This window comes from Monodon monoceros, unplaced genomic scaffold (genome assembly GCF_005190385.1).
Source record: "Monodon monoceros isolate NGI ecotype Baffin Bay Population unplaced genomic scaffold, NGI_Narwhal_1 Super_Scaffold_2, whole genome shotgun sequence".
Lineage (NCBI taxonomy): Eukaryota > Metazoa > Chordata > Mammalia > Artiodactyla > Monodontidae > Monodon > Monodon monoceros.
In genome coordinates this window covers 99120606-99147306 of record NW_021703776.1, presented here as the reverse complement: position 1 = coordinate 99147306, position 26701 = coordinate 99120606, and the positions used below count along the sequence as shown (strand labels likewise).

The window sequence follows — 26701 nt, the reverse complement described above, 5'->3', positions numbered from 1 at the left end:
GGGGGAGGGGAGGGGAAGGGAGAATCAGAGACCAGTTAGGGGGCTACTGTAGCAGTCCGGGCAAAGATGGGAAAGCAGTAGGTGAGACTTGGGACTCTTTCTGGAGACTCATTGGGACTTGTTTTTTTGTTTCGTTTTTGTTTTGTCGTTGTTTTTATTTTTGGCCACACCGCGCGAGAATGAGGGATCTTAGTTCCTGGACCAGGGATGGAACCCCCCGCTGCCTGCAGTGGAAGTGCAGTCTTAACCACTGGACCACCAGGGAAGTCCCTCAGTGGGACTTGTTGATAGAGTAGATGTGGGGGGCTGAAGGAAAGCATAATGCAGGATGACTCCCCTCCCCTTTTTCTTGGTGGAGCAAAACTGGATGGATGGTGGTGCTAATTACTAAGGCGGGGAAGATGAGAAAAGGGCAGGTGGTGAGGGAATCAGAAGGTCTGTTTGGGAGATGTAAAGTTGGAGCTGCCTGTTAGACATCTCAAAGAAGCTGTGTTACATGGTCATTTGGATCTATGAATTTGGCATTCAAGGATAAGGACAGGCCTGGGGATATAAATAGGGAGAAAATGCATGTGTTTGCATGTGAAAAATGTTTAAAGCGCTGTCCCAAGAGAATCCTGACTCTCAAGGGGAGGACTTTCCTGAGAAAGTCCTGTTTATGCATTTTGATGGAAATTCTAGTTAATTCCCATCCACATCATTCATTTTGCGTTTGCTGAGCCCCATGTTTTAGGCACTAGATATACAGCTATGAATGAGACCTGCTCCCACCCTCAGTGAATTTTCCATGTAGTCTGAGAAACAGGTGTGTGAATAACGAGTTCAAATACAAGGGGGCAATGAAGTGAATGCAAAAGACATGTGGTAGCAGGAGCTGAGGGCCTGAGGGGGAAGACAAGGATAGGGGTGGGGGCCTGGGAAGACTTCACAGAAGGTGGGGTGCCTCTCCCAGAGTGATTAGAAGGGGGAAGGGTTTCTGACCATATCTGGAGAGCACTGGTTCCTTGCCAGATGCCTTTTTAAGGAGGGAGGGCGTAAGAGGAGAAGGGCAATGTGGAGTGGTCAATATGAGAAGCTGCTGCCCAACTTCACGTATTCTCCCCTTAGCAAGGCAGTGTTAGGAAGGTCCCTTCTGGGGTTAGACATCCAGACACTCTTACAAGCCAGGGCGCTTCCTCCTCAGCCTCCTGGCTGCGGGTCCCCGCGGGCCCAGAACCTCTCCCCGGTAATTGCTTTCCGTAATGTGTTTGCTCCAAACCAATTTCACGCCTCCGTGAGGACTCCGCCCTGCACTGGAGGCGCGGACCTCCCCACCACCAACCTACCCGCGTGTATCACGTGCGCACACACAATCGGCACACATTTAACACGATACACACGGTTCAGGTACCTGGATACAACCAACATACATGAACCTACGCGTGTGCATACTAGACTTTAAGACTCTCGTGTACAGTCCCCCTGCCCAACCAGTGCACTCACAGTTAAGTCCCCTGCAGCGCCCAGCGCGCTCGCCCTTGGACCGCTCACCTGGTGGTGTTCCTTTGCCCTCGGCGCGTCTCCTAGACTAACGCCAGGGGGCGCTGCAGTACTCCGCGCCTCTTTCGAGGTGACGCAGTTGCGCGCTGCTGCCACCAGAGGGTACCCGCGGACAGAGCCCGACGTTCCCCACCGTAAGGGGACACTGTCCCGCCGGTGAGTGAGGCGAAGGTATATTTGGATTTGACGTAAGAATACTTCGTTCTTTCTGGGTGCTGGTTTCCAGTCTGTGAAGGGGAGGCCAGATGATGGGGTCGACATAGGCGCAAGCAGAGAGGGTAGATTCAAAATAAAATTCCTCTGTAGGAGCATTTCCCCAACTGGTGGAGTAGTGAGATGGGACAAGCCAGCACGTGGGCAGTTGAAGAAGCACGTGTAGCCTTCCATTTTAGACAGTGAGGGGAGGTGCTTACCTACATGGGCCTGTTCAGGGTTTCAGTAGGAGGACCGCAGAGTTTTCTTCTCAGTAAAGAACGGAGCCAGCTCTGTTCAGGTTTATGGAGACAGCTTCTGTCCTTGGTACTGATGGGAGAGTAAGAAGCACTGGAGAGCCACTGACTTGGGGAACTTCCATAATTGACCGCTCTGCTGTTCTTTGTCAGTTTAGTGTAGGAAGGACTCATCTGGAAGGTTATTTCCTCATATTCACTTGATCCTTGCACTGGCTGTCTGACAAGGCAGAGTAGATATTAATTGCTGTCTCTCTCATGGATGGAGAAGTTAAGTCAAAAAGGGACCAAGGTCACATGGCCCAGAGAGGGGTTAGAATAGGAACTTAACTTCAGGTCTTTTTACTCCAGCTAAGGCTTTTTTCCTTTTACCATGCAGCCTCAGTTCCGCGGTCCATGAAAGGGCAGGGACAGGAAATGGGCTGCTTCAGTTGCCACTCTGTATGTGAGGGTTTTATTCTAGTTTAGCTACTGAATGTCAAGGACTGTGCAGAAGTTACACTTCATGACCCCAGCACGGCAAGGGGACAGATCGAGGATGAAAATGGATTATAAAATACAGTACCTAACAAACACACACCACCAGGGCAATACCAAGTCCCCGAGGTCTCACGTGCCTCATTTCAGAGTTGGTGGCCCACTGAGATTTGTTGGCAACAAGCTTTAAGTCTGTACTCTCTGTGCCAGCTTGCGCAGAGAATTCCACTTACTGAGTATAGTTCTGGGCAGTAAGCTCTTGGCTTGAACTGGGTGACATACATCTTCAAGATCAGAGGGTCTTTAACCTTGAGTCCTTGACAATGCATGATCCATTCTATCCCACCAAAGAGTGACAGGCCTATTAAAGTGGTCTTTTACTGGGGGGACTAGTGGGAGGGAGATGTTTCAATATATATCCTTTTGAGCTTTTGGAGTTTTGTACTAGGTGATTTTATTACCTATGCAAAAAGTGAATGCAGTTGTTTTAAAAATGGCTCTTCCTTCAGCTTTATTTGATTGGTGGTGTTACTGCTCATACAGCTTTAATTTCAGTGATTGTGGCCCAAAGTTCCCTTGGTAACTTTTCAAGCCAATAAGCCTCTATTATGTACCCAACACTGTGAAGCCATCACACCAAGTACTGACCTCTCACTTTTTAAGTAAAGTGCACTTTTAAAAAAAATTATTTGTTTATTACTATTTTGGCTGTGTTGGGTCTTCGTTGCTGTGCGTGGGCTTTCTCTAGTTGTGGCGAGCGGGGTCTACTCTTGGTTGCGGTGCGCAAGCTTCTCACTGCGGTGGCTTCTCTTGTTGCAGAGCATGGGGTCTAGGCACGCGGGCTTCAGTAGTTGTGGCATGCGGGCTTCAGTAGTTGTGGCGTGCGGACTTAGTTGCTGCGCGGCATGTGAGATCTTCTCGGACCAGGGCTCAAACCGCAGGGGTCGAACCCATGTCCCCTGCATTGGCAGGCGGATTCTTAACCACTGTGCCACCAGGAGAGTCCCTACAATACACTTTTTTTTTTTGTACGCGGGCCTCTCACTGTTGTGGCCTCTCCCGTTGCAGAGCACAAGCTCCGGACACGCAGGCTCAGCGGCCATGGCTCACGGGCCCAGCCGCTCCGTGGCATGTGGGATCCTCCCGGACCGGGGCACGAACCCGCGTCCCCTGCATCGGCAGGCGGACTCTCAACCACTGCGCCACCAGGGAAGCCCCTACAATACACTTTTGAAGTCTGGTCTTCCATACTGGTACCGTGCAATGCTTGGTTAGTTTTACAAAGGGTTCTGAAGAATATCTTTAGGAGGATGGACAAGGGTTACCGTGGTCCTTTAGGATACTGTTCCCAGACCTGAGTTAAGGCACCTCTTCTTTCTCCCTGGAGCCATCTTCCCACCAGACTTGTCTCTCAGAAGTTTCACTGAGTTCAGTGTAGAGCCCAAGATAGATCAGGACTGCGTGGAAACCACCCTCTTCTCCCTTTACCTCTCTGATGCAGTGTCAGTCAAGCATAACCAAGGGTTTCCTTCTAGGGTCCCGCCCTCTTCTGTCCCACTCTGGTGACAGTGTTTTTCAGGGTGCGGACTGTAATACATCAGCCTGACATGAGTGGTGTTCATAGGCCAGCACAACACTCCTGATGTGAGCAGAGGTCACCGAGATGCAGAGTTCCTACCTGCCCCGCTCTCTCTTGGAACGCTGAGTCTCTGGTGTAGGTTTTCCTCCTCACCTAAACCAAATAACTTCTTCTGTTTAGATTGCCCCTTCCTAAACTTGCCTGGCTTTGCTACTATTCATTTCAGCTTGCTTGGCTCTCCCGGGCCCCGCCTGCATAACAGTTTCCCAGTGACCAGATGACCCTCATTTAGCTGGCCAGCTTGCTCTGTGTCCTGAAGCTCCGGTCACCCTTCTTCTGTTGACTTGCCTGTCTTAAGTCTTTCTTGCCCACTGACCTGAGGCGGCTATCAAGCAAAAGTGCCCATGACTTTTGCCTCCAGATTGACAAGTCTACTTCTGGGAATCAGGAGGACGGGGAGGGTAAAAGGCGCCGCCATTTCTGTGTGGGAGAATGGGGGAGGTGAGCAGAGTCATCTGCAATTAGCGGCTAATTAGCGCTGCTGACCCTTGGGGCTCATCGGCGCTCCTGGGGCCGGCCCCCAGCAATCAGCCAGGGCAGGTCGAGAGTGTCAGGCCCGGGAGTGAACAGGGCTCGTCAGCGGCGCTGGAGTCGGGGAGCCAATCAGGGAATTAATAGCGGAAGAGAGGGAGAGCGCGAGGGAGGGCGACCGAGATTGACAGACAGACAGACAGACAGGGATACAGATTTAGGCGAGGAATGAGGGGGTAAACAGAATGAAGCGGGTGGGGTAGGGAGTGGGAAATGGGAATCATCAGATAGGAACGGGGATAGAAACGAGGGCAGGAAAGGGAAGGGTGGGAGGAAGATGGAGGGAGAAGGGCGAGAGGCACGGTGAGTACTTGAGTTTACAGTGCGGGCACTCGAGGACATTACCCGCAGAGGCCAGAGTGAGGGACTCAGGGAGTGCGCGACGGAGGGGCAGTGAGGAAAGGCCAATGCCAAGAGGCACCAGGGGGAGAGTGTGAATGCGGGCTACCGAGGAGGAAAAGGGTCCGAGCCGAGGGGCCCAGAGCCGCGGCGGCCGCGGAGGAGCGCGCCCCCTGCCGTCCCCGCCTCGCCGCCCCGGGGGGCGCCGAGGTCCCGTCCGCCCGCCGCGCCTTGCTCTCGGGCCCGCCCTGTCGTCCGCCCCAGGGGCCGGGGAGGGGGCGTCGGGGGCGGGGGGCACGCTGGGGGACTGGCCCGGAGGCCGACAGAGGGCGGCGGCCCGGGGCGGGGGTCTCTGTGGTCCGGCCGCGCCGGCCGCCCGCCCGCCGCCGCCGCCGCCGCCGCCGCGCCCTCGCTGCGCTCTCCTCGCTGGCCGCCCCGCGCTCGGTCCACGCCGGGCCCAGCTCCCAGTCCACGCCCAGAGCTGGGTGGGCAGAGTGGGGGGCGGGCCGGCTGGAGGGAGGGGCACCGGCCCAGCAGCTGCCGCTGCCTTCTCGTCGGCCGCAAACTTTCACAAAGCGGGTGTCCGGCCTCATCAATCTCCATTAATAATAGTTGGTTGGGCTGCGGGGGGTGGGCGGGGGTCCCGGGCCGGCCGGCCGGGCCGCTGGGAACGGCTTCTGCGGAGGGAGCGGGAGCCGGGCGCGGCGGCTGCGGGCGGAGGGAGGAAGTGAAGCGTAATTTGAGGAAGATGGATGAGTCCGGAGGGCGACACCCCCAGCCCTCCCGCTCGCCCGCCCCCTCCCTCCTTATGAGAGAGAGAGGGAGCGCGGCGCCGGAGCCACACTGCGCCGAGCCCGCGCCCCGCCGGCACCTCGGCCTGGGAGCCAGGGAGCGAGCCCTGCGTGTCCGCGTGGGGCGCCCGAGCCGCGGGGCGCACGGCGGCGCTCGGAGGGGAGCGCCCTGGGGCGGCCGCAGCTCCGGGCACGATGCAGAGAGCCGGAGGCGGGGGCGCCCCCGGGGGCAGCGGCGGCGGCGGGGGCCCGGGCGCTGCCTTCTCCATCGACTCCCTGATCGGGCCGCAGCCGCCGCGCTCCGGCCACTTGCTCTACACTGGCTACCCCATGTTCATGCCCTACCGGCCCCTCGTGCTGCCGCAGGCGCTGGCCCCCGCGCCGCTGCCCGCCGGCCTCCCGCCCCTCGCCCCGCTAGCCTCCTTTGCCGGCCGCCTGACCAACACCTTCTGCGCGGGGCTGGGCCAGGCCGTGCCCTCGATGGTGGCGCTGACCACCGCGCTGCCAAGCTTCGCGGAGCCGCCCGACGCCTTCTACGGGCCCCCGGAGCTCGCTGCTGCCGCCGCCGCCGCCGCCGCCGCCGCCGCCACTGCCACGAGAAACAACCCCGAGCCGGGCGGCCGACGCCCGGAGGGCGCGCTGGAAGCCGAAGAGCTGCTGCCCGCCCGGGAGAAAGTGGCAGATCCCGCACCGCCCCCGCCTCTGCACTTCTCAGAGACTTTCCCAAGTCTGCCGGGTAAGTGTCGGGCGACCAGGGCGGCGGGCGGGAGGCTCGTTCACCTGGAAGTCCCAGGCAGCCGCCTGCTCAGAGTCTCGGCACCTGCCTGGAGTCCTGGAATCCCAGACCCCCAGATGGCGGGTTCTGCGGAGCCACCTCCAATTCCGCTGCCGACGCGGCTCCTCTAGACCCCAGCACCGCCGCCCCGCCGTGTCTCCAGAGTGCCTGCAGCCTCACCGGAGACTTGCCATTGCTCCCGCCAGAGCAGTGCCTTTCCTCCCAGCAGTCTAGTCCTCCACCCTCAGCTCCTGTGTCTCCTTTTCAGAATCCCTTCATTTTTCTCCTCTGCTGGGAATAGAGAAGCTGCCAGTGTGGGATTCCTGGGGACACCAGCAAGACCCCTGGGTGAGGGTAGTGGGGCAGCTGTCGGTTCATTAAGGGCTTCTGAAGAGACGATTGTACTGACCCCAAATGGGCTCTGTGAACGCAGGGGCAGAGGGAGGGTCTTAAAGTGGTGCTGACGGTGAGGATGACCTGTCTTTCTCTTACAGTTGTAGAGGTCACTTCTTTATTGGCGGATTTAGAGCTAAGCCTTGAAGAACCAAGTAGGGGTCCTAAGGGAACATTAGCTAGCAGGGGGCCTAGCACTGCTGGACCAAGGTTGACTGGGAGGCCAAGAGAGAGGCTACAGGCTGGGCTGAGTTGGGTGTGGCCCAAAGGCCTGGAGTCCAGAATCCAGCTAAGATTCTGGAACCAGTGAGATTCAGCTAAGAGATATTCAGGAATCCTGGATCCTCCATAGGAGGACTCCCTCTCAATAGAGGCAAGGTGTTTTCGAACTGAACCCTGTTGCAAATCAATCTAAACAGGCTTCCCTATTGATCCTTAACCTCCAGAAGCTGGAGAAGCTTTCCGCTATCCAGGGGCAGATTCAGGTGTGCTGAGATCCAAAGCTTACGCAGTTTAGTGGGTGGGCCCTATTTAAGAGAAAACGGGCTGCGTGCAAGTGTGGCGATCCTGAAGCTTAACGCTTGTTAGCATCAGGATGAACCTGCCTCTGCTTAACCAGGTTAGCAGGTGGAAGTGACCCAGGAGGCCTGGGGGCCCACTCTAGTGGAGACAGGGAGGAAAGCCAAGAGCCTTTTTGTCCTTTGCCAGGAGAGAGCAATTCCTGAGGATAGGTTCCTGGGCCCTCTTCCAGACCCCAAGGGCTGCTGTAGAGTCCTCCTTCCTCTTCTTTGCCCCTCTAGCCCTGGGCATTTTGGCTTTGGGGATTCAGCTGTTGGGTTTTTTTTGTACCTGGTTGGACCAGGAGGAGCCAGTGACTGAAGTCTAAGCAGCCTCTCCTGAGGAGGACCCAAAGGAAATGACAGAGCAGCAACTGGAAGGTGGGAGGAGATGCCCACAAGATAAAAGGGGCCAGAGTGGAGAGAAGGAGGGGCAGCCGGCAGGAGGATGGGAAGAGGAAAGGATCAGCGGGATGTTTTGAATAGGGCGGTCCTAAGGCAGAAAGGAGAGCGAGGCAGGCGTCAGAGGGATGGCTTTGGAGGCAGTAGGAGAAGCAGACACCCGAGGAAGAGATGAGCTGAGCGGGAGGAGAGAGGAAGACACCCCAGTGGAGGGGAGCTGGGGGGATTATCCCCAGACCATGGGAGAACAAGCACCGTGTCCTACTCTTTCAGGTTCCCCTCAGTTCTTATTTTGACCCATTTGTATAATGGGGGCTCTTTTCTGAAGCAGATAGAATATTGGCAGTAAAACCAGACAGAGAGAGGGAGAGAGAGAGAGAGAGAGAGAAAGAGAGAAAGAAAGGAATAAACAGAGGAAAAGAACAGAAGAGAAATATTGAGGAATAGAATAGAGGAAAGGATGAACAAATGAGCTGTATACCCAGATTATCCAAAGAGCATATGAGAAAGGAGAGGGCCACCTATTGGAAGAGGCACGTGCAAGGGATTTCTAGCGTTGGCTACACGAAAAGGGAACAGAATTTCTGGAACAGAAGTGTGTGTGTATGTGAAAGAGTTCTGTCTTGAGAGGATTAGGAAGGAACTAAATAAATATACTAGTAGGAAAGAAGGGAAAGTGTCAACACTAGGAGCGATTTTTTTAAAAAGGTGTTTCAATACTGGGAGTGAGAAGAAACTGGAAGTTATATATAGAGAATGCTGAAGGAAAGATCTTCATCACTGGAGGGAATATTGGAAGCAGTAGAGATTGTACTTTGTCCTTGGAGTAAAGACAAGGAATTTCTTTGCTAAGAACGATGGGAAGGAGGCCTTACAGAGGAAGAGTTCTGAGAGGTGCTGGAGTGAAGGCAATCATTCATTGGGAAGAGATACACATAAAGGGTTTACAGTGGGGCTTGCGGGGCTGAGCAGTAAGGAGAGGTGTCAGAAGGAACATTCGAAGGGGATAATGAGTGGGAGGTCTTCTCTGTGACCGCAGCTTCTTATCCCTCTCAGTGCAGACTCTCTCAACCCTTCCTCGCCGCTCCCGTCCACCTTCCCAGTCTTGATTTTTCCCTAACATAGTCGAGAAAAGAAATGGCCATTCCAGAAATGTTAGACATCACATCAGTTTGGGGAGTGATGAACCATGCATGCTGAAAGTGGTGGGAAAACAAACACTCCATTTGGGGAATTGTATTAGAGTATTTAGCATGAAGTAAGAGAGTTCTCAGATTGAATAAAGGGGTTGAAACCTCAACATAGTAGAGTTTGGAGAAGGAACGACATTTTTAAAATGACAGGGGAAGAATTGCTGTCCTAGTTTGAATGGGTGACATGGGTCTGAAATTATTAATTTACATTTGTCTAGCGTTTTACAATTACTAGCCCTTTTAATGAAATTATAGTGAAGATAGGCCAATTTGGAGAATGGTGAGCAAAGTTCTTTTTGTTGGGAGTTAGAAGGACTATTTCTAAAAATTTTTCTGAGAGTTGAGACAGATAGCACCGTACTAGAACGGATGAAGAAGGAAACAGAACTTTATTATGATTAGATGGCAGGGGTAGAAGCTCTATTAGCAGGCAAAAAGAAATACTGTGTACAGAAATAATGGGGTAGAAAAGGTATTGAGAATGGTATATGGAAAATAATTCTAGGTTTGGCGTGTGGGAGCAGTGGGGGTAGCTGGGAGAGGTGTCCTAGGAGGAGTGATAACAGAGAATTTTGAATTGGTAGGGAAGATTTAAAAGTATGAATCAACAGAAGCGCCCAGAGCAGTGCTGTCTAGCAAGTCATTTATGTAATTAAAATAATTTTACTAGCCACACTCAAATAGTAGAATGAAACAGGTGAGACTAACTTCATAGCATATTTTATTTAACCCAGCGTGTCCAAAATATTATTTCAGCATTAATCAATATAAAAACTTTCATGAGATGTTTTATATCCTCTTCTCATACTAAGTCTGAAACCCAGTGTGTATTTTACACATTCAGCACATCTCAATTCAAACTAGCCACGTTTCAGGTGGTCCATAGCCGCATGTGGACCATATTCGACGTATCAGATCGAGAGAGTTGTAAGAACAGTCACGTGAAAGTGATGAGGGAAAAGGAGCTTTGAAATGGGTGGATAGTGAAGTCCTTGGTGTATTAGGAATACGGAGAGAAGAGAGCAGTAAGCCCCAAATGACAGGAAAAAAAGAGAATTCTGCCTTGAATGGGACAGGGAGAGATGATCTTGTGTGTGAAGGTGTGTGTGAGCTCTGACAGTTATCAAAGCTAACTTAAGGATGTGGTGTGAATACACATCACAGAGAGGACAGGTGAAGAGGATGCTGTGTGCTGGGGAATGATGAAAAGAGCTGGCCGTTTGGAGAAATGCAGGAGAAAACTTTAAATTGCAGGTGTCTAGAGCAGTGATTCATTCAGGGAGAAAAGGGTTGGATTGCCTGAAAACAAATAGTTAAGAGCTGAGGGATGGTGGACACTCCATATGTAATTGTTGGACTGACGGTACAAATCCAGTGAGAGATTGATATGAAAGATAATGCCAGTACTGAGCATGGTGAAGAAAAGAACATTTGTGGTTGAGATGGTATAGAAAAGAGAACATGATGGGACGAAGCTGGGAGATGGCAGTGTAGTGAACATTATTTTTTAAAACGAAACCGAAAAAGATGTGCTAATTTCTGAAGAGAGATTGGCAATAATAATGGAAATTATGCGAGGAGACTAGGGAAACTTCCTGGGAGCATATCTGAATGCTGATTGCTGTAAGTCAAGCACCTGGTTTTAGCTAGCGAACATTGTAGATGACCATCAATTTCTGAATAGGTGTTCATTATGACTGTCAAGATACATTTACTGATGAGAGAAAAGCAGGAAGGGATAATGTGACATGGAATCAGAGACTTCTGTTGTTCGAAGCAGGAGGGAGCTTTTTCTTGGGAGTGATGGAGAGCATGTTTTCCTAGAGATTTTGAGGAGGAGCAAACAGGGAGAGCGATTGCTCCATTGACACGTACAGAAAGGCGAAGTTTGCATTAACTTAATGTGATGGAAGGAACGCCTACTTAGGAGTCGTGACACATGGGTCCAGGTCTCAACTTTGTCAGTCATTAGCTGTACAACTTTGGCAAGCCACTTAGTTCAATTCAGGGAACGTTTATCGTGTGTCTGTTATGGCCTTAGTATTGTTTTTGTTTTTTTTTTTAAAGATTCCTTTTTTTTAAAATGGTACAGTTACTTTTTAATTTTATTTATTTACTTTTGGCTGTGTTGGGTCTTCGTTTCTGTGCGAGGGCTTTCTCTAGTTGCGGCAAGCGGGGGCCACTCTTCATCGCGGTGCGGAGGCCTCTCACTATCGCGGCCTCTCTTGTTGCGGAGCACAGGCTCCAGACGCGCAGGCTCAGTAGTTGTGGCTCACGGGCCTAGTTGCTCCGTGGCATGTGGGATCTTCCCAGACCAGGGCTTGAACCCGTGTCCCCTGCATTGGCAGGCGGATTCTCAACCACTGCGCCACCAGGGAAGCCCCTTAGTATTGTTTAAAACACTACAGGAGATTCAAAGTCTTATAACTTCTCTAGGCTTCAGTTTCCTCACCTGTAACATAAAAGCTTTAGTTCAGATGATTTTTAATGTTCCTTTCACTTTCATAGAATTAAAGCTTATTTCTCTAGACTCAGTGTTTAGTCGGGCTGTTAACACAGATTCCATGGACCTCCTGTGAGGAGATCTGTTAATTATGGGTGGGAAAAAAATTACATCTTTATTTCTGTTAACTTCTCACTAAAATTTGGCACTTCCTGTAATTATGAAGGTAGGCTAGAAACCATGGTAGTTTCCCCGGTACCTGAGATTTTTGTCACCAATAGAAATCACAGATATTTTCATAGAAATTTACAATCTTTGGTGACATCTTGTTGTGTAATGATTTAGGAAAGAAACATAAATTATTCTCAAATGCATTTAAAATATTTGATAACTAGATTTTATGTAGTTGGCTTCTAATGTAATCCCGTGTGTTTTATGTGATGCACCTAAAAGCATTATTCCAAGAAGGGGTTCACAGGCCTTGTCAGGCTGCCAAAGAGACCCTGGTTGAGAGAGAGAGATCTCAGAAATGACAGCGGAAAACGTTACTGGAGGTTCGGAATGCGATCCTGAGGTGCCTTGTGCCATAGTGAAGGTAGTAGCACTTGGGAGGGTTGGAAGACAGAGGGGTCTCTGCTGTGACAGATGCAACTGTGGAGATACAGATTCTAGATGGTTAGGAGCATAATCCTTAGAGTGATGGGCATGAATAGTCTGTACTGGGAATAACGGGGGAGGGGCAGTAATTGGAATAATGAGGGGGAAATGTTTTAATCGGAAAGAACGAGGAACATAATCTAAGCAAAGTGCTTTGCGTTGACGGTTAATGTTACTCTCAATGCGATACAATGGGAAGCTACAGGCAAGGATTTTGCCTTGGAAATAACGGGGAAAGAGGATCTTTGCAGTGAAACGGATTGGGGATTAGGAAACAGCAATGAGAGAAGCAGTGGGGTAGATGTACAAAAAGAGAGAAGCTTAAATGGGAACGATGAGAAGGAAAGAGTTCGCTGGGGGAGAACTTTTACCTAGAGGGGATGGGAAATGCCCCAGGCCGGGGCCGGACAGAGGAAACCCCTCATCTGAAACAGTGAAAAGGACAGAGCGCTGTATGCCCGTGGTGGTGCCCACGGCCGTGATGGTGATAAAGGAGGCCTGGATCGGGAGTGGTAGAGAAGAGGTTGGGGTTTTCACTGGCGATACGATCACGCTGGGAGAAAGTTACAGCTTAGAGTAATGTGGAAGAAGCTTTGAGGTGCTGACTGGGAGAGTGCTAGGGAAAAGAGGTGCTTGAATTTGGAGTGATAGGAGAGTGACCTTCACGAGTTGAATTAGGTGTTAGTAGGAAGAGACAGCGCTGTATGGCAGGTAGTCATGAGGCAGCGCCTTCATCCCCTTCCCATCATGGAAGGGAAAGGAATACTCTTCCAGTGATGAAATGAGAAGTCTGTATTAGACGCAAATGCGGGAGGGGGGTGGGGGGGGGGTGGGGGGAGGGCTGGGGGCGGGGCATGGAGTGCGGGGGCTGCCGGGACTAACAGAGGCTAGGGTTATGAGGAGAAAGCACTGGGGGTAATGGGAGATGGATTTCTTGACTGTGAATTATGGAGGAAGTGGTATTAAAGTAGAAGTATTGGGTAAGCTGGAACTCTGTATTGGAAGCAATGGGAAGAGAAGTGATGCAGCCGTGTACTAGGAGGGAGGAGGATGAAACGATCCCAAGAGGGAAGGGAAGAAGCGCCTTGTGCCGGAATAGGTGATAACTATCCCATAAATGATGCACAGATACTGGGAGTGTGGAACTGACTGGTCTTGGCCAAATCACGCCTCTGTGTGTCCCAGCTTCCTCGTCAGTGAAGTTAGGGGTCTGAATTAGGTGATCTCTAAGGTCGCTCCAGCTCTACAGTTCTGCTTTTATCTGTAAGGATACTTTTATTAATGAATTGTTCCCTTAAAAAAAGAAAAAGCCATCCTGAGCAAAGGGATTGGGAGAAGAGATTCTGTACTTCTCAGTGCTGAGTTATCAGGGTCACTGACGAGGAGGCGCCTGGGATGCCTACATCTTGAGATGAAATCAGGGCTGGGCTTTAGGATGGAAAAGGCCTCATCATCTGGGATCCGGATGGTGTTACCTGAGCTCTGGCCGTTTACAGCCATCATACTGAATGAGAGAAACATTTGATAAAGGTGGGGGTAGATCTTATCTAGGCCAAAGAGACTGGGGATCGATTGTGACCACGTTGATGTGGTGAGGAAGGGGCAGTGCCCAAAAAGAAGACTTGTGCCATGAAATCAGTTCCTGGTCTTCTGTATTATTTCTCCATCTGGTACAGAAGTTATGATAGGGTGACGGTGGGTTTCAGTCTCTTTTTCATTCAGTGATAACAAAGAGATGTGGTGTCGCCCAGAGGAACGAACGCAGGCTTTGGATGCAGATCTGGGCACCACCCTTTCTGTGATCTACAGCAAAATACTAACCTCTGCACTCCGCTTTCTCACCAGTGAAATAAGGGCAACAGTTCTTACCTCACAGAGGTAAGGATTAAATGAGAAGATGTTTGTCCAGCATCCTAAAGTAATAGGTGTGCAAGAAATTCTGTGTTGTCCGTGTACTGGAAATGGATGGGAATTAAGTGGGGAAAGACCCCTTTACTAGGAGTTGTGATGGGTGGCACTCTCTGTACTGAAAAGGACAAATTAGAAATAGCGCTGTATTCCGAGAACTGGTTGTATGGGGCTTGCCAGGAGAGAACATTGCATGAACCTAATACGGGTAGATTTGGAGTTTTGTCTTTAGCTCTTTCTCCCTCTTTTCAGTTTTCCTGTCTCACATTTTGGTGAGACACTCTGTGTAGACACTCTGTGGACATGGCTGCCCAAAGCCCTTCTGTGTCCCACTGGGGCCTGTGCTTCCCTTCTCTCTGTTAAAACAAACATAAAACCCCAAACAAGCAAACAAACAGGAAAACACCTCTCCTTTTTTCTTCGTCAGAATTCCTGTTCCCTCATATATCTGATCTCAGCCTAGCATTAGGAGCACAGCTGTTGGATTAAAGTAATTCACACTGGATGGATTATGGAGATTTTTTAAAGTCCAGATACATTTCAGACTTGGGAACTTTTAGGTGGCATTATCATGAATAACTTGAGGGATGACCTGGGTTTCTTTTTGGGAAAATTATTTTCAGTGGGATTGGTGTGGGAGTGAGGTGGAGAGGCTTACCTTCCCTGGAGTCATGCGAGTATTGTCACTTCTAGTCAGAGCAGTGTCCGCAGTCAGAACTCTTTGGGCTGCGTGTGACGGTAGCTCAGCTCTAAATTAAGCTAAACTGGACATTTATTGATTCACATGGATCCAAAAATGCAAACAGTGTCGTTAGGTCTTTTTTTCTTGCTCTCACTCTGGCTCCTGTCTCTTGTCTTTGCCTCATTTTCTCCTGATGAGAGGAAGGGGAGGACACAAGCATAAGCAACGCTAAATTCTTATAATCCCAGATCGGGACCCCCGTGAATTCTAGCACGTGTAAAACCCTAGGACAACGGATTCACTAGCTCGAGTCAAGTCCCCAGAGAGACCGGATGTGCGGATTGGTCAGCTCCAGGTCACCGTCCTTGTGGTCGTGAAGGTGGAGAAATGCAATTGACAGCCCCCCTCTACGGGGCAGTTGATGGGGAGCAGTGGCCAAAGGAAGGGGGTGCCGTCAGTGAACAGGCGGGTAAGTGGTGCTGGGCAGACAAAAACAAACCCTGAACAGATGTGGATCAACCAGAAAAAAAGAAGAGAATGTGCCTTTAACTCCCTTTCAGTATGAGGGAGGAAAGCCTTCTCCCTGGCTAGATAAGCAGTGCCAGGAGTGCTGGATACTGGGAGTGAGGCTCTGAGAGGGTTCTGTAATGGGGAAGGCAGGCAGAGATGCCGGTGGGAGGAAGATGTCTGTTCCTCAGTGAGGCTGACTCCTGGACAAGGCAGAGCTGTCCTTGAGGGATGAGAGGCGCTTGTACAGCAGAAGCTAGAGAAGATTGGTATTAAAACTGTTTCCATAAATGGGCAGTATTATTCTTTAAATGAGAAAATACATTTCTAAATAAAAGAAATGGTGACGGGCTTCCCTGGTGGCGCAGTGGTTGAGAGTCCGCCTGCCGATGCAGGGGACACGGGTTCGTGCCCCGGTCCGGGAAGATCCCACATGCCGCGGAGCGGCTGGGCCCGTGAGCCATGGCCGCTGAGCCTGCGCGTCCGGAGCCTGTGCTCCGCAACGGGAGAGGCCGCAACAGTGGGAGGCCCGCGTACCACAAAAAAAAAAAGGTGACTGGTAAGATTACATCATACAAACGAATAATGACGGAAAAAACAGCAGAAAGATTTGGAGGGAATTTTGTCTTGGGAATGATGGGAAAAATAGCCTGTGAAAGGACAAAGGTGGAGTTTGGTGAGTGAGGCCTCTTCTGTGGCGAGTTTAAGAATCTTCTCCGCGAAAGGGAAGGGAAGACGTTGATGATTAGGCTGGAGCTCTGGGTGAAAGTGGAAGGGATGCGGCCTAAACTAAAACTGGGTTTGAGAGGAAGCCCGCTTGTGTGATGAGGCATCTGGGGAGGGCTTCTACTGCAGGTGGAGGGAAGAGAAGATATTGTACTGGAAAGGATGGGAAGAGCACTGATTGGAGGTTTAGGAGACCGGGATTCTAGACCTGGCTCTGTGCCTAGCTGTGTGCCTGGGGGAAATCATTTCATCTTTGTTCTTTTAATTTTTAAAAATTTTTGGCTGCATCGGGTCTTCGTTGCTGCACGCGGGCTTTCTCTAGTTGCGGCGAGTGGGGGCTACTCTTTGTTGCGGTGCACGGGCTCCTCATTGCAGTGGCTTCTCTTGTTGTGGAGCATGGGCTCTAGGTGCACAGGCTTCAGTAGCTGTGGCACGCGGGCTCTAGAGCGCAGGCTCAGTAGTTGTGCTGCACAGGCTTAGTTGCTCCACGGCGTGGGATATTCCCAGACCGCGGCTCGAACCTGTGTCCCCTGCATTGGCAGGCAGATTCTTTTTTTATTATTATTTATTTTATTTATTTATTTTATTTATTTATTTTTAACTGCGTTGGGTCTTCATTGCTATGCGCGGGCTTTCTCTAGTTGCGGCGGGTGGGGGCTACTCTTCGTTGCAGTGCACGGGCTTCTCATTGTGGTGGCATCTCTTGTTGCAGAGCACGGGCTCTAGGCACGCAGGCTTCAGTAGCTGTGGCATGTGGGCTCAGTAGTTGTGGCACGCGGGCTCTAGAGCGCAGGCTCAGTAGTTGTGGTGCATGGGCTTAGTTGCTCCGCGGCATGTGGGATCTTCCCGGATCAGGGCTCGAACCCGTCTCATTGGCATTGGCAGGCGAATTCTTAACCACTGTGCCACCAGGGAAGCCCCATTTCATCTTTTTGAAACTCAGTTTTTTCACCTGAAAATAAGGTTACTAACCTCCCATTACTACTACTAATAGGTCAGCTGTACTTAAGTGAGTTGCTCAAAGATGAAAGAATAAGTGTGAAAGTGCTTGGGAAAGTTAAAGGTCACACAAGGGTGCTCTTGGCAATGATGATGTTAATATGCCATGAAAGGAGCTCTGAGCTTGGGGCGGTGGGGAAGTCGCCATGAACTTGTCATGAAGGTGGGAGTGATGTAGAGGAAGTTCTCATGTCCATTTGGAGTAAAGAATGCTGAAGAGTCATGGGGAAATGGGAGAGAGAGAGTGAATTTTCCTTCTTGTACCTGAAATTATAGGAAGGAGTAGTAGCATAATGTGGGCATGAAATTAATGAGGATGAATGAAAAACACATTGAAAGTGAGCTAGTTGCCATCAAGGACGGGAGAAAGTACCGTCTCCAAAAGAAACAAAGAAATAATTACGTACTGGGCGTGTTGATGCAATGAGGGTGGTGGCAGACATGCCTCTTTTTTGAGGGGTGACCTGGGTTTTTTCCCACTTTTTTACCCCACCCAAATTGGTTCTGTATTCAGGAAGCTGGGTAGTCGTCCGGAGAGTGGTTTGGGGCGTGTGAGGGTAGTGGCTCTTTAAATGGAGGGAAGAGAAGTCAGAACTGAGTGTAATGGGGGAGAGGCTTCTCCTCAGTGTGTAATAAAGACTGTGTTTTATGTCAGCTGGACCAGTGCGTGAGGGCCGAATGGCACAGGGGCTCTGTCTAAAGTGGTTCTCCAGTCCTGGGGGTGGTTTCCGCTCCACTACCCAGGCCCGGCATCCTTGCTGACCTCAGCCACAGACTCCCTCCCTAGATGGTACGAGTCTGGTGCTACTTGTTCTTTCTACTGGAGAATACCTACCACAGATTCTTTTGCCCTTGATTTCTTTCCCGGTCTGACCTGACTCGTTACCAAGTTAGGGCTTCTCTTCCTCTCGGAAGGAAGCCCCCTTGCAAGGGCGCCCCTGGAGTCTGAGTGCTTCTCTCTGGGGTGGAATGACGCCCCTGGAGTGGACTCCGCAACTTATCATGGTTCGAACCCTGCGATTTCTGCTTCTTGGGATAATAGCATCTACCAGGAGAACTCTGCATGTCTCCTAATAACCAGTCTGCTCCAGTGTCATTTCCCCTAGATAGACACCAAAGTCTTCACAGACTGTAGACTTACCCACAGGGAACAAGCTGAAAACAATGTACTCTTTTGTTTTCTTTTCTTTTATATTGGGGTAGAGTTGATTTACAATGTTGTGTTAGTTTCAGGTGTACAGCAAAGTGATTCAGTTATACATATACATACATCTATTCTTTTTCAGATTCTTTTCTCATACAGGTTATTACAGAGTACTGAGTAAAGTTCCCTGTGCTATACAGTAGGTCCTTATTGATTATCTATTTTATATATAAAACAATGTACTCTTATATTACCAATAATGTCATTTTCATACCCAAAGGACAGAACCTGTCTGTTTGGCCTACCTACCTAGCACAGTAAAATTGTTTCCAATTAAACATTTTTCCTTTTGCTAGAATTTTTCTCATCAGGATCATTATTTCCCATTGAAAATGTTCTACGTCTTGTTTTGTTGATCAAGTTTTTTTGTTCACGTCAATCAACTATAGCGTCTGCAGTTAGAAATGTACTTTTATGGACATTATATCTACCAGGTCCAATTATTCTAAATCAAAGGTTACAAATAGAAATTTTATCAACAAGATGCGCTTCTGTCAAGTTTTAGCCAAAACCATTTTTCTAGGCGCCATCTTTGTTTTGAGTACATTTACTATTAGTATGCATTATGAATTGGATAAAAGAAAATAGTTTGTATTTATTTTTTAGCTCATTCATGAGAAAACAGTAAAGCTGTTTCAGGATTGCTGTATTGTAAAGGGTCGACCTGCCGTGCTGCTCTTCGGAGCCTTCACAATAGCTTCCGTCACTTTGGGCCTTGCATTCTAAAGTGCTCCATCTGTCGGTGGAGCAGAGAACGAACAGCAGGGCTCCAGACGCATCACTGTTCAGGGTGGAAAAATGTAGGGCGTGTTGGGTTTTTTCCGAAAGCTTTTTACTCTCTTCCCCCCCCCCGTGCCCCGGTGTTTTTCTGTTTTCTCCCTAAACTTTTCAGCCCTTTCAGGTTCTCTGACTCATCGTCTACTTCTTCTGCCGCTATGTCTGCCCGCCTCGTGCCCCAGTCCTCCTCCTGCTGTGCCTTTCCTTCTCCCTGCCCCTCAGCCTCACTCACTGCCCCAGACCCTCTCCTCTGAGAGCGGAGCTGTGTTTTCCCCTGTCGGTTGCTTTCTTCTATTTCCCCACCCCCACCTCCTTAGAAGAGTTGCTTATCAGAGCCCTCAATGTCATGATTCTAAAGGCTCAGGGGGGCACTCTTGCCCCTGCCACTCAGGATCCCACCGGGATCAAGTAACTGAGAGAGGTTGTGGACCTGTGCTTCTTATTTATATGGCTTTAAAAGCGGCACTGGGGGTGGCGCACTCATGTGGGCTTGATTTTATGGAATCTGTCCGAGGACAGAGGGATGGACGGTTTGATCTCAGGAGGGCCCTGCCAGGTCAGGAACCTGGGACCTCATCTCAGTCATCATCAGTTTAGATTTATTGGACGCCCCCTGGGTGCTTGGAGCTGTGCTAAATGATTTCATCCTTCAAGCCCTGAAATCCAGTTTCTGCCTCTTTAGCAGCGGTTTAAAATATTGTAATACTGGGCTGAGTTGTAACAAGCTTTTGTTGTTCTTTCTGTTACTCTTTACTGCAAACCATGTTTTAAAAATCAGAAATTAAAAGTTAGAGGATTTAGTAATGATGTTGGGGGTTGTTCTTGATTTCCTTTAGCATAAGATCCTATAGATTCCTACCACATATGGGTTCCTCTACAGCGAATGTGAGATCAGAGGGCACACTGAAAAGTGGGTAGAATAATATTCATGGAGAGAATGTCTTATGCCCGGAGCTGGGGTGAGGGAGCGGGGCTGTAGGGAATATTTTAGGAGAGGCTTGAGAAAGGAGGGACAGAAATGGAGAGGGAGAAAGTGCTTGGCAATAGTTTCTTTCATTCAGTCAACAAATATTTATGCAATGCCTACTCTGTGCGGGTAACTTTCTAGATGCTGGGGATACAGCCATAAATATAAATAAAATAAAAAATGGTTACCTTCATGGAGCTTATGTTCTAATAGGAAGAGACAGCCAATAAAATAAGTTAATAAAGTTAGTGACACATACTATAGCAACAAGTAAAGCAGAGAAGGGAGATCGGGAGTATTGGGAGTTTTAATTTTAAAAAGGATGATCAGAGAAGGTCTCATTGATAAAGACCTGAAGGACATAGGGAATGAGTCAGTGCAAAAATCTAGGTGAAGAATATAGTATTTCAAACAGAAGAATAATTGGGGCAGGGGTGGGGGGAGGGGCAGAAGCAGGAGAAAATGTTGATGAACCGGGTGAGAGACGAGGGTGACTCGGGCTAGTTGGACATAGAGGAGGTGGTGAGAAGTCGGGTCGGGCATGGGCGGTGAGAGAGAGTGAAGGTCTGGTTTGAACAACACGGAAGACGGAGTTACCATTAACCGAGATGGGAAAGACGGGGGTTCAGATGGGGAAGGACTGGCTCAGGAGAAGTCTCAGGAGTTCAGTTTGGGACACGTTACGCTTGAGTCCTGGGGAAGAGGAAAATGGTGTGGGAAAGAGCCCTTAATGACATGAAAGGGGAACCCAAGGATCTGAATCTTGCAGAAATTAAACAGATTTTGGCTAGATAAGGAAGAAAGCCCGGGGTGGTGGGAGGTGAGCATCATGAGGGGTACGTCACCTATGGACAGTGGCAGTGGATGTATCTCTTGACAGCTCACAGAGCTGGGTGCCGGTGGAGCTTGGGTGGGCTGTTGGCGAACGAAGCCCACCTGCCGGTGGCAGCAGCGAGCAGGGACAGCGTGGGAAGTCTGGGTGAGGCTAAACCAGGGTGTGCCACATGGGTTTTGCAGAGGTCAGATAAAGCATGAAGCCCTCCAAGAAGAGGCAGGGGCTCAGGCATAAAGATACCCCTGGGGCGTGAGATGAGATCACTGACTGAGTTGGAGGTGGGTGATCTGGGCAGGGCCTGAACACTGGCCTCTAAGGAAAATAACGCAAACGTGGCTCCTGAGGAAAAGGAACAGGTGTGGATTGCATCCGTGAGGGGAAAGGACAGCTCTGGGATCCGGGAAGGGAACTGAAGGTGACTGGGCTGGTCCTGGAGGCCCTGAGCAGTTTTTGCAGGGGGGCAGGCAGATGGCAGGGTTTAGAGAGGAGCTCCAGCCAAGCTCTGAGCATTGGGATGCCGTCCAGCCGCGCGCACACGTGCACAGCCCCGTTCTCTTATAACGCATTTCACTGTTGCCCCAAGTCACTTAGCTCTGGGTTATAGCCTCAACCTCAGGGTATTCTTAGGAGTGTACACGTGACACATGGTGGTGCGGATAGACGCACCGCCACGTCTACAAAGTCCTCCCCCCTTACACAGTGAAGTCCACTGGTAAGGAGCTGACTGTTCAGTTTACGGATTACCTGTTTTGTTCTCTTTTCTACTGGTTGGTTTTCTTTTGACTTTTTGTTGCTCCACTGTTTATTGGTCCTTTGGGCAGAAAACAAGGGAGTTTGTAAAACTCAAACACTGAAAACATTCGTAATGCATTATTTGCAGTCCTGACAAAAGTGTCAATAGATAAGATCGAAACCAGTGGCTGAATTAAATTTTAGAATTATGTGTGGATTAAAATGTTTATGTGCCTGTGATTACAAATAATCAGTAGTTTCCTGAGTCAAGATTTCTTTCCCCATTTTCCTCTCTGTGCCTCCCCTTGCTGAACCTCTATTTCTCCCTCCTTCTTCCATACTCCCTCCAGTTCCCTCACTGACACCAAGCTCAGGGTCCTCAGGATTCTGAACTTGGGCAGAAAGCAGCTGTTCGTGCTTCTCAGCAACCTTGGCTGGGAAAGAGGGAGGGTGGAAAAGAGATGATGGCTTTTTAAAGTTAAGGAGAAGGACTGAAAGGGTCCTGGAGGGCTAAGTAATTGGAGGAAAAATCCGGCCACTGATAAGGTGGCGTGCGGCGGGGCGGGCTCCCTGCTCTGGGCTGGATGGTCTGGTAAAGGAGAATTGGGGAGGTGCGTACAGAAACCTCCTGACTCGCAGGTGCTTGGGCAACACTTCTTGGACCCCGATTGCGGCAGGGGGAGGGACTCAGATGACCCTGAAGTTTCCATCTGGAAATGAGATTCTGAGATTCCAGGACTTCACTGGCGGTCCAGTGGTTAAGACCCTGCACTTCCAATGCAGGGGGCGCGGGTTCGATTCCTGGTCGGGGAACTAAGATCCCACGTGGCATGCGGCGCTGCGGCCAAAAGGTTAAAAAAAAAAAAAAAAAAAGCAGATTCCAGATTTAGGGAAGAGGGAAGGGAGGGAGGCGCGGAATAGAGGTGAGCACGTTATCTCTTCCCACTAGGTCAGCGAGGAGTCCTAGGAGAATAGCAAAGGCTGCAGCTGTGGTCTCCCCCTCTCTCCTGCAAAAGTGAATTCCCCAACGTTGCTCACTCCTGCCTCTAGCCACTGAAAGGACCCCAAGCCAGGTTTTGCACTGCTTCCCTCTGGCCTGCGGCTGCGCCGTCGGGGTCTGGAGGGGGCGTCAGTGAGTGGCAAGCCCTCGGTGTGGGTCTGGAGAGGGCCGGAAGGCAGCGGGTAGGGGAAGCGAGGTCGCAGGGGTGGGGGGTGGCGGTGCCACAGTCCTGGGGACGGTGCTTTTCTGATCCATGCCCGTTGCCGCCCCCACTTTGCGGAGTGAAGTCTGTGCTGGTTAATACCTTTCTTCCCATCTCTTTGTCTTCCCGAACCTCTTCCCACCCCCCACCCCGGATGTCTCCCCTCCCGCCCCGTCTCATCCCCTCCACGTGTGTGTCTCCTCCCGCTGTCGTGCGGTCCACGCCTGGCCACGGTTCCACGTGCTGCCTCCAACCTGTCCGCCTTCTCCTCGCCTCTCCCCCACCCGCTGGCTCTCACTCCCCCCAGCCGAGGGGAAGGTGTACAGCTCGGATGAGGAGAAGCCGGAGGCGCCGGCGGGAGACCCAGCAGGCAGCGAGCAGGACGAAGGGGGCTCGGGCGGTGACAGCGAGGACGACGGTTTCCTGGACAGTTCTGCAGGGGGCCCCGGGGCCCTCCTGGGACCCAAAGCGAAGCTAATGGGAAGCCTGGGGACTGGAGCTGAGGAGGGGGCGCCGGCGGCGGCGGCGGGAGTCACGGCTCCTGGGGGCAAAAGCCGGCGGCGCCGCACAGCCTTTACCAGCGAGCAGCTTTTGGAGCTGGAGAAGGAGTTTCATTGCAAGAAATACCTGAGCTTGACCGAGCGCTCCCAGATCGCCCACGCCCTCAAGCTCAGTGAGGTGCAGGTCAAGATCTGGTTTCAGAATCGGCGGGCCAAGTGGAAGCGCATCAAAGCTGGCAACGGGGGCAGCCGTTCTGGGGAGCCTGTAAGAAACCCCAAGATTGTCGTGCCCATACCCGTGCACGTCAGCAGGTTCGCGGCGCGGAGCCAGCACCAGCAGATGGAGCAGGGCGCCCGGCCCTGAGGGGCTCCCGGGGACGTCCTGAGTCTGCTCTGAGACTGGGCCAGGGTCCTGGGGACCAGAGGGGCTCCCGCTGTGATTCTGCCCTCGGACGGCGCTCAGTCGGCAATTCACGTAGCTCTAGGGGGGCTCTCCTGGCACTTGGCCCTGAGCCACTCCAGAGACCCCCAGGACTGGGGCTTCAGGGCTAAAGGGGCTTAGGTTCTTCCTGTCGAGGAGCTGCTGGGACTGAGGTGAACCCCTAGGGCTCGGCAGGTTCCTGGCTAATGCCCTGGAATCGCTTCTGACGGGGATGGGAGGAAGCCAGGGTGAGACCTAGCCAAGCTGATGACAGCTCCTTATTTATTTTGTGTGAAGTTTGTATATATGGAGCTCTCTGCCTCTATGTCTGTCTGCACCCCTGAGAGGGACTGGGGAGCTTGTATGTTTCCTCCATCCTCAGCCAGTTTGGTTCCGTCTCACTGCCCCAGGGTGGGTACTCGCCTGTCTATAGTACAGGACGCGCAAAGAAGTGAAGTGGAACTGTCACTAGCCCGTTAGAAACCCTTCAGCACTCACCTGCCCTTCCTGTAATCTACCTCCACTAACGTCCTTGCCCGCTGCAGGTGCTGCCCACCGTCCCCGCCTCCAGCTCTCACGCTCCTAACGCGGCACTGCTTTTCTCTCTACCATTAAACAGGCAAGCTTCGGCACCTCTGTTTTCTGCTCTTTGCCAGAGTTTGCAGACTTCAGGTAGAGGGTTCACTCCCTTTTGTGTTCTGAGGGGAAATGAAGTACTTGACGCTAGCTTAGATGGGGCGTGTCTGGCCGTGTCTAAGTAGGTGGAGGTTATCAGTCGTGTGAGGGACTGGGGCCGGCCGGGGGCTCACCCCCATCACCTGGGAGCCCATTAATAGATCCTCTCCTGTGTAGAGGACATGGCAGCTTAGTCCATCTCTGCTGCTCTTTGATATTCCAGACATCAGGGCCTGGAGTAAAAAGACCCATTTCTAGTGCAGCATTAATTGTGGTCTCCCCCCACCCCCAGCGCCACCGTCCACTGCACTGTTTACGAAGCTTGGGATCCCAAGTCCTCTTCTGCTATAAAATGAGTTTGGTTGAGAGGGCCCACTGCGACCTGGACGAGGCAGGAATGTGTCTGACGGCTCTGGAGGGGTGTGTGCTGTGGAGGAGGCTTGGGGGTTGGAATTCTGTGAGCAGATTAAGGAACAGCGTTAATGGTGGACGAAGTAAACATACAGACATGAGGCTTCAGGGGCACTTGCAAGAAACAGAGTAGACCTAGAGGGAAACGAGACAAGCTGAAGCTGTTTGCCATTCCCCCACCTTCACAGACGGGCTACCATCCTGTACCAGTTGTGGAGCCAGGCCGCACAGGCATCGGGGGGGACGGAGTTACCACAGAAACCAGCTGAGGTCGGTATCGTGGTTAACGGGGCTTCCTGGGAAGAAACAGGACCTGCGTTGAGTTGGGAGGAGAGGTGGAGTAGAACATAAAAGAAAAATTGGCTGTGAGTGGAGGCCAGGTCAGAGAGGGGAGGGAAGTCCAGCTCAGTCCAGCCCCCGGCCAGCTTCCTCACCTGCGTCAGAGGGCACCTTGCTGCTGTTCCCGATTCCTGGTTTGCAAGCCAGCCGCTGTCTAGTTGCTCACGTCTGTTGCCTGCCTCTTCCAGTGAGACCGAGACAGCCCTTCCCCAGCAGCTCTTTCCTCCTAGCTGGTTCTGGCAACCAGACGGAACGCAGCCTGGAGCTGTGACTGGTCACGAGCAACGGTGGCACGGCGCCCTGGCTGGGACACACACAGCCGGGGTCCTCTCTATCTTTTGGCTAAATTCCAGCAAGGCTGGAGAATCAGGCTGAAAACATGTAGTCCAGACCAGCCCCATTCCTGATCTACATCAAGGCTGTCTGCTACCTTTGACTCACCCACATGGGGAACCTACAGGGTGAGATTCTTTTTCGGAGAGAAGCCAGGCAGAGGTCGAGGATCCCAGGAGCGGTTGTCTTGCTGCCAGGAATCCGGGTGGGTCCGCACGTCTAGCTGGGCTGGAGCCGAGGCCCCCTGGCTCTGCCCCCAGTGAGGGGAAGGGGGGGCGGGGAGAACTAGCAAGACCAAGGCCTCCATCTGCCCGTTTGTCCTGCATTTACCTCTGAAGCCTCCTAAACTATACCAGGCAGCATTCAGCCACCCAAGGGGTTTCTTTTCCTTGGGGAACCTGGAGGTGATTATTGCTAGTATTTTCTGAGCCCAGGAGCCCAGTCTCACACACACCCATGGCCCTGTCTCTATTCTGCCCTTATCCTTGTTTAAGGCTCTTGTCAGCCTGGCAAAAGGACCAAGACGGTAAAATCTGGTTTCCTCTCTGAATAGCTTTACTTGGCTGATTTCCCTACACACAGGCAAGGGCCGTGCAGAGCGCCAGCCCGCCACACCCAATGTACAAGGGCCACCAGCAGAGCAGCTCCAGGAACGGGGGAAAGCAACGGGCTCCCTAGGGAGTAGGGACCCTAACTTAGCAGTTCTCACCCTTCAAGAACAGGTACAGAGGGGTTTCTCCCAGGTTTTATTTCTAGAATAACTAAGGGATAGTCCGAGGGAAAAGCAGAAGCTCTGGATTCTGCCTCCAGTTTGGCAAGGGGTTGGTGGAAGCCAAGGGGGCTGTTCTGCTGTCGGTGACCCACCCCCTCCCCTCTCCTCAAACGCAAAGCCTAGGGATGAGTTCCCCAGAGAAGCGCTGCCACTCAACCCATCCCGTCCTCAGAACTCTCCCCCCTGGGCACGGACCCGCGTGGCTCCCTGAACCCCTAGCTGTGGGGCTGGTTCCCAGACACCTAGGAAGCGGAGGGGGTGGGGGGGGGGTGTGCTGTGCTCCTGCCCTCTCTGCGGGTGAACCGTGGGCAGCACAGCTGTGCTGTGAGGTCACTGGACAGAATACTGATGAAAATGAGGAGACCCACAGAAAGCCATTCTGAGGGTGGGGGCGGCAGGGCAGGGGGGCAGCAGCAGGAAGCTTCGAGGGGGGAGCACGGAGCTCGACCCTCCTCCTGGCAGGCTCGACCCTCCTCCCGGTGCTGCTGAGAAACTCAACTACGCCCCTGGCAAGAGAGGGCTGAGA

At 51.6% G+C, this 26701-nt stretch overlaps 1 protein-coding gene across 1 annotated transcript; it reads left to right on the top strand.

Moving 5' to 3' along the window:
- The first annotated feature begins 5945 nt into the window (after positions 1 to 5945).
- On the top strand, positions 5946 to 26536 carry GBX1 (gastrulation brain homeobox 1). The gene is made up of 2 exons (XM_029234217.1): positions 5946 to 6501; positions 23032 to 26536. The coding sequence occupies exons 1-2, from the start codon at positions 5961 to 5963 to the stop codon at positions 23586 to 23588; spliced, it is 1098 nt and encodes a 365-aa protein (XP_029090050.1). The 5' UTR covers positions 5946 to 5960; the 3' UTR covers positions 23589 to 26536.
- The last annotated feature ends 165 nt before the right edge of the window (positions 26537 to 26701 follow it).